Here is a 10227-nt window from a genome sequence, read left to right on the forward strand (position 1 = left end):
ATCCATCAATCACTACGTGGACACAGGGTTCATCAGCTGTCAGGCACAGAACACTTTGACTGGACAGACGGCAGTAGTCAACGAGACCATCAGTGTATATGGTAGGCCACCATTTTCCACCAGATTTCATATCGTCGTTGTCGGGTGAAAACCTTGTATGTACAAAACCGTTTGGTTTGCATTTATCATTTAAAAAATGATTTAAACTAGTGAAAACAGCCGATCTACAAGCACACAACGGGTGCGAGGCGTTGTGTGCTTGTAGATCTGCTGTTTTCACTACTTTTGTAAGACGGCCTTGTATGATGAAGCAGGGCTTTACTTTGCGAAAGAACGTACACATTTGAAACTTGGAGATACAAGGTTTCTACCTGACAACGACGATATGCAACTTATTTTGTGTTGAGCAGACCTTGACTGAATTTTAACCTGGCATTTATGGTCTCTTTATCACAGACCCTCACTGGTGTGGCTGCTGAGAAGAAAATGGAAAAAACATCGCTTGTTTTTTTCCCTCCATGATACTTTTAGATATACAGATCCATCTAAAAAAATATATATATATTGTGTAAAAGTATATTTTCCTTAAACTTTCATATATTCTAGATACATTGCACATTCAGTGAATTTTTCCAAACCTTTTTTGTTAAAATTGAACATTTTTATGGCAGCTCATGAATATCAAAAGTCTATATTTCAAAATATTACTATATTACACGAGACCACTCAAAACAAGGATTTATAATAGAGAAATGTCAACCTTCTGAATTGCCAGTGGGAAGTTTCCGCAGTCCTTTATGATTTGGGGTGCTATGGCATCTGCAATGCTTTTTACACAATATATATATTTTTTAGATGGATCTGTATATTTACTTTCGAGACTCTGCTGCCCGTAATGCCCTCTTTCGCCTTTCCTGCATCTCTCAACCAAAAATAAAGCAGAAAAAATTTATGTGTTACTTAGACCTCTTCATTACATAAATATATATTGCACTTTCAGCAAAACATGGAATTCAATAAAGATCTGGGGTATGTTTTACTCTCTCTCTCACACACACTTACATACACAGATACCAAAAAAATATTTTTATTTGTAATTCAGTGGGGTGTATTTCCAACAACAAACTAAATGTACTGTAATGAAACACTCCCAACACCCAAATTACACACAGCTCAGGTGGGTCAAATGAGAACATTCAAACAAGACTACAAGTGTGCACAGACCAATCTGTTTCTTCATGAACCATAAAAATAAGACAAACATCTGCACGCTCAGAACAAATTGGGTACTTTTGAAATAAAATTAAATGATGAGCTCGCACACAAAGGGCATAAGTGCCTGCGTGACCAGATCACGTTTCAACTGGAGTCTTTTTTGTGTGTGAGCAGATTTTTTCCTTTTGTAAGTCATTCAGTTCTCTGCTAAGCACCTGCCTGGGTTTGGTTTGGAGGTGCGTGTTCCTTCTCCTCATCAGATACTTCTGAAATAAACAAACTAGTTGTGATGGCTTGGCATCCCTGGTAGCTCCCAGACGTTATGCTGAACAAGATAACTAGATGCCAGTGAAATCCCAAGTGTCACACGCCGTATTTATTTCGTAAGGATGCAACGGATGATCTGTCCAGGTCAGCTTGGTGAAGGAAGTCAAACAGTTCTTGCAGAACTGGAAGAAAAAAAAAGAGAAATCCAATAATGTTTAAAGGTGCGTTTCAACAATTTCTTCATATAATTGGTCATTATAAGATGGCACAATTCACTCGGTGCAATTAACTGGTGGGCTATGGACAGTTCAATTACATCAGTGGGGAATCCAAGCTAAAAAGACGCACATCCTTTCTCTTCTTGGAAAGTTAGAATGTTGTAATAGAAGCCAATGTTATTGCATTAATAAAAAAATAAAGTGTGAAATCTTGTTTGAAATGAGCAAACCTGTCTACAGACACAGAGTGAGTAGAAATGGTACCATCTTATAATGAGCATTAGTGAGGACCAATTATATGAAAATGGTGGTCCTTTAATAAGATAAATTGCTGCTGGTCATTGCAAGCAACAGTTGAACAAGACAGCACCTTTCTTCTCTCCGGAGGACATGAACATGACTGCCATGTCGAAGCGTCTCACACTCGCTAGACTCCTGAGGATCTCCAGTATGTGTGTTGGTGTTTCATTCCTGAAGTAGAGTTGAGTTTTATTATTATTGTGTATTATGTCATACTAAAAGTGCTGGACACTAGCAGATAAACTTTCATACAAGAGTAAACATTTCCATTCATTTGTACCAGCCTCAACACTAATAATAACAACTAATAACTAATACATATGTGCATGGGCAAGATCTAGACAAAGGGACAAGGTTTATAACGGTACTCACTTGGTGAAGAAAACATGCATAGTGTGCACTAGCTGACTGAGAATGTCAGGTTCGAGGGAAGTCTGAAATATCTTTGCATACGCCGCTGGATTTATTTGCTGGAAACCAACAGAAAAAGAAAAAAAGACAAAACAAAGGATTATATTCACAGGTTAGGTTTGTTGGACCTGGTCAGCGCCAGTGGCGTCAGTTCAGCAAAAGCTAAGGTATGGCAGCATGACTGGTGTCTTGCATGCTCGCCTTCGCGCGTGCAAGACACCAGTCGTGTTGCCATACCTTAGCAACAGGCATGATGAATTTATTTTAAGAAGTACATTTAATTGTTTTCCCCTTGTAGCCAAGGTATGGCAGCTGGCAGCTGCCATACCTTGGCATACCCAATTGACGCCTCTGGTCAGCGCTCACCCTCAGATATTTATAAATCATTTCAGGCTGATTTCCAATCTTCCTGAGGTCAGATTCAAGCTGGAAGCTGTTGCTGGGAGGAGGTGGGACGACCTCTGCTTCTTTTGAGGGTGCACTGGGAGTCTCTGGTGGACCACTGACTTGCTCCTTCCTTGGTTTTTCCTGCCGTCCTCCAACATTATCGTCCTCGGGAACCCTGGGCAAAGAACAAAGAAAGCATCAATGATCAACGTTGTAAAATCTGATAAAACGGTCTGTTTTTAGAGTGGTAAGGAGCCTTTTTAATCAATGGCATATGGCACCACTTACTTGACGGGTGACCGTGCAGGGAGTTCTGTGATTTCCTCAATCTTTAGCATCTTAGCAATGGGGGACGTCGACAGTGGTGAGGACTGATCCCGACCCTCCCTCACTACGCCCTGGAAGGAACATGTAGGGTTTTGGGACCCGGCTGCCGATACACCTGAAGCCTCCTCGCCTTTGGGCACAGAGATCTTTCCACTCACTTCCTCAATATCAATTCTCCTCAGTGGTTTCTGGTGACAAATGAAAGGCGTTCACAGTCAACTCCAGCCTGTCTTCTAAAAAACTAAAAAAAAACAAAAAATGCTTGGTAAGTCAAACAATGGGTTACTCACGGTTGACTGCAAGTGAGGTGGTTTGTTGATGGGCTGGATTGTTCTCCTCGGTATGTTGTCCTGTGTTGCCAAGAGACCACTGTCTCCCATGTCCTACAGAGAGATAATAGTGGAAGATCAATGATCTATGTAGGATTAAGGCTTTAAAGTCAGCTTCGCAAATGAAGAATGTTGTTTATTAAGTAATTATGATATGCATTATTATATTTGACATCTAGGTGTTGTGACGGCCAGAGTCATAATTGACCAGTCGCTATGCCCCTCCTAAACCCGTGCTTGCCCAATGCCACGTTTAGCGACAGGTTACTAAGGCGGGTGCCTTGGCAAGCTGCCATGGCGGCGTGCAGCAATAGCACCCGGCTGCAGACTAACCTGCCACAAACGCACGTCCAGGAAGAAAACAATAGCCTATACTAAAGTCAGATTAACATACAGTACACAAGTGTTACCAGTTATATTTTCTCATGAAGTGCTCCTAAATTATTCCAGTGGGTTTGTGTAGGTCAGTGCAATCCGTCCTGTTTTTGTTTCAGTGTTTGTGACACTGAGCGAGTGGGTGGGACGTTCGCGAACGAATCGAGTCTTTTGAACGGCTCTTTGAAATGAACGATATGATTCGGTTCACAGTAGGGAGCCGTTCCTTTCTAATGAACAGTGGTGGGAAAAGTAATACATTTCTTTACTTAGGTAAACATATCAATACTGCAATCAAGTTTGGAATGTTATTAATGTACTTGAGTAAAAGTAAAATAGTATTGGTATCAATATTAGAACGTACTCATTATGCAGAATGTCCTGTTTCACAGGTTTTCCAATGAGTAAAATGTAGAAAAATCATTTGCAAATAGGCGATCTACAAGCTCACAATGCATCGCAACGTGACACATTGTGAGCTTGTAGATCACCTATTTTCAAATGCCAGAAATGTATCCAATGGCCAAAATGTATAGGCCTATTTGGGTGGAAGTGATTTACAATCATAATCAAAATCTACAAAGTAACCAGTAACTAAAATGAGCCAGTCTTTTGAACGGCTCTTTGAAAGGAACAGATCTCAGAGATCCGGTTCACTTCAAAGAACCATAAATCCCATCTCTATCTAGCAGCCAGACTCGCGTACACTGATGCGTGCCGCCATGGCAGCTTGCCAAGTCTGCTGCGTTAGTAACCTGTTGCTAACTTGGCATTGGACAAGGACGGCTTTAGGAGGGGCATAGCGACTGGTCAATTGACTCTAATTGACAATTATTGACTAATTAACAGGCCATCACCTAGGGAACGATTGACAACGACGATTGACACCTGGCAATCAGCCACTCAGGTCTGATGGCTACAGGTGTGTGATTCAGGGTGTGGGGAAGCTCTGTTTTGTTTGCTGGCAGCAGCACTGAAAGACAGTTTGTCCAGCATTGTTCATGCTTTGCCATTTTCTTTTCATTTATCCATTTTGGCCCGAGTTGGGGCAACTTTAAAAACGGTTCTACAAAACAGCAGACCTGCCAACCCTGGGAAATTTTTACGCGCCGAATTTTTTTGAGTACGCGCCGAATTTTTGTTGTTTTCCCGCACAAAACAGCGTATATTTTGGGGGGTTCCATGCACCTTTTTGGGTGGGACCTTTACAGTTATGTTAACAAAATTTCACACCAGAAATGTAGCACATTGCATGTCTTGACTTACACTAATAGGAGGAGGCAAGATGTTAGAACAACCTTTTAAATAAAAATGCCATTTGGTCTGGAGAAAAAGTAGGCTAGTATTACCAGGCAATACAGTAATGTTGCTTTGGCAATATTGTTGACAAATCTTTAATAAAATATACTAACTGCACTTGCTCAGAGTTAGTTAACAATAGACTAGCAAAACAGTCTCACCAGTGACTTAATGAATGAACATACATCAACATAATCATGTTATTCAAATAGCAAAATAGCTTTACATTGTCAGGTAGGCTATTTACCTTTAAATATTTACCTGTGTCTTTGTTAAACATTGTTAATTGAGCAGCCTAAATAAAACCACCTTTCTGTGCATGATTTGCATGAAGTTGAAAGTATTCAACTCATGTAGGTTTCTAGTGCATTCATTAATTGATATATAGGCCTACATTGTGTATAGATCAAATACCGTCTAGTCTGTATATTCATTCATAGAGGATACAGGCTACTCATTGTTAACAAACCATTAATGTCTTCATATATTCACAGGTGATAAATAACTTGTTCACCTTTAATGTTTTTGACAATACACATAGTCCCCCTAATTCCTCCATTCATACTCATTTAGAGATAGTGGAACAGGGAGCCCAGTATTTTATTTTCATTCGTTTGGATCTTTACTCTAAAGCCTAATCATGGTCAATGTATGCTACAGTTCATTGTACCTGGTCACAAGTTTTGACATTTCCCTACTTCGCTCACGTGCAACACCGTCGTATGACGAAGTATAACACAGGCTTCATACACAACAAGCTGTCGCGGGGGCGACCGCAGTTTAATAGTATAATATTATTGATTCACTTGATTAAAACCCTAACCGCGTCGCGGAGAGGAGCGAAATGCCTAATACATTTGAGGCATTTTTAGAATTTTTTTTATAAAAAAAAAATTGATTTTTTTTTTTTTTTTTCAAAATGGCTTCCAACTCGGGAAACTCGGGCTCTGGCAGCCTGGGACTACTGTAATAACTCGGGAAACTCGGGCCTTGGCAGTCAATAAACAGATTATTAGATGTACAAATATTTATACATACAATCGTAATTTTCTGGAGCTCATTCCGTGCCTGCTTGTTCCCAGGTTCCAGTTTCAACACCTCCTGGAAATCTGTCAAACAAAATCGACATTTACAAAAGATGGTGACTACACTGTAAAATCCTTAGGGTTAATTTATTCGGTACTAATGCAACCAAATGAACCCGGTTACATTTGTACCCTAGTCAGAATTTGCATGAATTTGCATGCAACAATGTTCTCAATAAGTGTTAGCAGACTCTCTGGATAAAGAGTCTGCTAAATGCCTAAATTGTAAATTGTGTTACATTACGTGCAGACTTTCTGTTTCCATTAAAAACAAGTGAATGTAAGTAGCAGTGTATCTTAAAGCTATACTGTGTAAGTTGCTCAACTAGTGGTCTGTAGCAGTATAGCAAACCGCGATCGCGTCTGCTTTTTTCTGCCGTTTTTCGCCGCGGACCGGGCTTTCAGACCACCGCGTCCGCCCCGCCTCGCCGAGACGCATCCATAGAGGTCTCTCGTGTCCCTCTACGAGCAGCGGTTGGGGAGTTACATGCTAGACTTCTAGACCAGCGTAAACAAAGCTGTTGAAGCAAGCCATTTCCTGAAGAGACGCAAGATGCACTGTAATTGGCCGGTAGTGTATCATGTGTGTATGATCCGCAATGTGATTGGCCAACGTATACACAACGTATACGGATGATGCAAATTACGTCATTTTTCCGCGAAATCCGGTCCCCGGACAGGATCATAGAAAACATATAAAGAGAAGGCTTTAGAAGCTGAAAATAACGGAGTGGGTGTTCTAAAACTTTAGCGATTTAACAGTTAGGACAATTTTAAGATTTGTTTTATAAAAAAAGTTACATGGTATAACTTTAATGGCTGATGTCATATGCAGTACCTTCTTTGGCCTCTAGGAGCCTGCCTAGAGCAACTCTTGCTGTTGCTCTGCGGGCAAATGCCTTGGAATAGGTTCTGTCCAGGGATATTGCTTTACTGCAGTCCTCCTCCGCCTCCTTATACCTGGGAGACACAAAGGAACACAACATATCAGTCAATCAAGTTTATAATAGTCACCTTTGGACTAGAACTACTAAAGGTTCATCACCAGACAGCGATTTCCAGTACTCATCTGACATTCCAGCCATTCTACACAGCAACATTAAATGTTGCTCCCCCCAAGAACAAGGTAAAAACAAAAAAGAATGAGACATAATATAACAACTAAAATCCCTGAGTGCAAGATAAACGTGCATAAAAACAGAATACGTTAATAAGAACAATACATATAAATACTGTTTAATATATGTTATTTGACAGCAAAGGCAGCAGAGGGGATGATATGATATGAAGCAAAGGGCCGTGGGTCAGATTCAAACCTGTCCAGCTGAGGGAAAGTATTCATAAGGTAAGTGCTCTACTAGATGAGCTTCTGGGTGGCCCCGTCGGTTTTGCTGTTCTGATGCCGCAGGAGAGATAAACTCCAGAGAAGAGAATAGATTTTGGCATCGTTTCAGACACACAGAACGCCTGAAAATAAATGTGAGAGAGACGGACAGGACACATCTTTAGGTAACAGTTCTAACCTCTCCAGCTTGAGATTGGCCATGGCTCGATTGGCAGGTAAGAGAGCATTGGTGGCGTCTGCATCCATGCCTCTGCTGTAGCACTCTATTGCTGCCTCGTACTTTCCCTCTTTGAAATAGGCATTCCCCTGAAAGCAAAATGGAATACCTATGAAAACTGTCACCGAAAAATAAAAATGGTTTTAGAGAAACAGCATGGGTTTGCTTTGCTCTGGAAGCTAAAAGTGGTGTATGGAAACCGTACCCTGTCTTTCTGTACTACTGCTTCCTGGCGTTTCTGCTGGTCCACCATTAGGCTCTGATATTCGGGGTCGACTGCTGGGGCCTCCACGGGTTGTGCGACTTGACTTGGACATTTGACACCAATCAAGGTCTGAGGAGAATGGGGTGGAGTCGAGTGTAATTTAGCAGTCATCTATCATGATCCTAAAAGCCGTCCTCTTGTGAGTAGTGATGGGCAATCCCGTTCATTTCAGTGAACGGATCATTTCGTTCACGTTCACGGTAATGATCCGTTCAAATGATTCGTTCATAGTGCGATCGTCCCGTGAAAAACACAATCGCGGGAGCGTTTTTATTACGTATTACGAGTACAGCTCGCCGCCGGGAATCGTTAACGAGTCATGCTAATGATTCGATTCTTATGAACGAATCACTCATGAACGACACATCACTACTTGTGAGGTGGTGACATTCAGTTGAATTACCCCTCTGCAAGCAAGCAGCAAGCTCGGAGAACAAGAAGAAGTAAGCAAGCGTAAGACAGACAGAATAGATGTGGTACAAACAGTATGCTGGACATAATTATGTGGTAAGGAGAAAAGTACATAAAAAATACATCTATATGATTACACAGCTTAAGAGAGATTACGTATAGTAAGATATTATGTACAGATTCTGGAATGGGTCAAGCCTCGTGCATATATTACAATAGGGTTAGTAGAGAGTCGGGAGAGAACGGTAGCAGAGATCAAACTGCAAGACAGTGTCACAGAACTCACTTTTATTTTCTTCACTTCATTCTGAGCTTCCAGGTTTCCAGGATCAAGCTTAAGAACCATCTCATAATCTGTGTGTGTAAAGACATTCATATCATTAAGTAGTTATTAATAGACCACCATAAGTATCTCTTGTTGTAAAAGTATCTCTTTACACATATTTACCTTCTAAGGCAGTTTCATAATTTTGCAGGGCGACTCGTGTTGCACCTCTTCGTGCAAACGCTTTCAAGTACTTGCTGTCCAATGCAATCGCCAAGTTGCAGTCTGACTCAGCAACAGCATACCTAGAGCATACAAAATTCTCACCACCGACTCATAGGATAAAAGCCTGACTGAGTACACACATTCTCTCTGTACATTCTTTGCCTTTCAGTTCCATGCTGTATATGCTCAGGATGTAAGCATCGCATCCTTATAGACAGAAATAAAGACAGGAGGCTATGCGAACATGGCAGAACGCAGCTGTCAAGGAGGTAAATGTCTTACTTTTTTTGTCTGTAGAAGCAGGCAGCACGGTTTGTTGGAAGAATGGGATTATAAGGGTCAGCAATCATCCCCTTGGAGTAGCACTCCATAGCATCCTCATATTTCCCTTCTTTGAAAAGCTTGTTACCCTTGGGAAAAATGTGTAATATAATTTAGTTTGATGAAGAGTACAAAACATGTGTAATCTATTTTTTTTTGTTTGATGGAGAATAGTATCACTACTGTACGTTATATACGATATATTGACGTTGATAATGTGACAATATTATGATAACCAAAGTCCTAGGCCCAAATCCCAAAATATCAATTTATCATATCATGATGGCATTATTACATCAATCTATCACCCAGTTCTAATTAGCATATAGAGTAAATGTATTCTCAAGAAGTGCAGACAGTCAAACACTTGATACCTTTTCCTTCTCAGACAGAGCCTTCTCCTGATCGACGGTGGTTTCCTCCGAGTCAGAGTCATTTGATTCCCCAGGGCTATCTTCCTTATCCATATCCATCACTTCCAACGCCTTGTTCTGCAACCAGTAAAAAGCCTGTGGTCAATTTGTCCATCCTCTCTTAGTTTTGCACATTTATAAATTATTTAATCACTTACCACGTCAAATTTATCCCATGAGCTATAGTCATAGGACTTTATTCTTGACGTTTGCTTGGATTCGGCCGTCTTTATATCACCGTTGCTCACAGACTTCTTCTTCGCAGTTTTCTTCTTTTTGTAATCCTTGTTACGCACAGGGGGGAGATCTTTCTACAATAAAGGTATGGAATGCTGTTTTAACTTAGGTTAACGAAAACTAAATTGTATGTTAATATCTCCTGAATATGGATGGTGGCTGGAAGCCTGGAACATACCTGAATTTCTCCAAGGTTTCCTGTTCTCAGCTGCTCATCTTTCTTCTTTATATCAGTTTCCCAACCGCCCAGTTCTCTCATGAAGTCATGTACATCCTCTGCATTCTGTCGCATTTGAAGTTGTAACTCAACAGTTT

The 10227-nt window shown here is 40.8% G+C and overlaps 1 protein-coding gene across 1 annotated transcript in view; it reads right to left on the reverse strand.

The window, feature by feature from the left end:
- Positions 1-1548: 1548 nt before the first annotated feature.
- The window catches only part of LOC308308567 (RNA polymerase II-associated protein 3-like), a 9555-nt gene continuing 876 nt past the window's right edge, over positions 1549-10227 (reverse strand). The window contains exons 2-17 of the mRNA XM_080753985.1: positions 10091-10227; positions 9834-9986; positions 9637-9753; positions 9224-9351; positions 8900-9021; positions 8738-8805; positions 7981-8109; positions 7737-7864; positions 7052-7173; positions 6167-6237; positions 3416-3508; positions 3087-3313; positions 2778-2973; positions 2373-2470; positions 2071-2171; positions 1549-1664 (exon numbers count right to left, since the gene is read on the reverse strand). The exon at positions 10091-10227 is cut by the window's right edge and continues 22 nt beyond it. Coding sequence (XP_080610111.1) covers positions 1579-1664; positions 2071-2171; positions 2373-2470; positions 2778-2973; positions 3087-3313; positions 3416-3508; positions 6167-6237; positions 7052-7173; positions 7737-7864; positions 7981-8109; positions 8738-8805; positions 8900-9021; positions 9224-9351; positions 9637-9753; positions 9834-9986; positions 10091-10227 — 1976 coding nt within the window. The 3' untranslated portion in view covers positions 1549-1578. The remainder of the gene's footprint in view (positions 1665-2070; positions 2172-2372; positions 2471-2777; positions 2974-3086; positions 3314-3415; positions 3509-6166; positions 6238-7051; positions 7174-7736; positions 7865-7980; positions 8110-8737; positions 8806-8899; positions 9022-9223; positions 9352-9636; positions 9754-9833; positions 9987-10090) is intronic.

The sequence above is a fragment of the Nannobrachium achirus genome (assembly GCF_963921795.1).
Source record: "Nannobrachium achirus genome assembly, chromosome: 23".
Lineage (NCBI taxonomy): Eukaryota > Metazoa > Chordata > Actinopteri > Myctophiformes > Myctophidae > Nannobrachium > Nannobrachium achirus.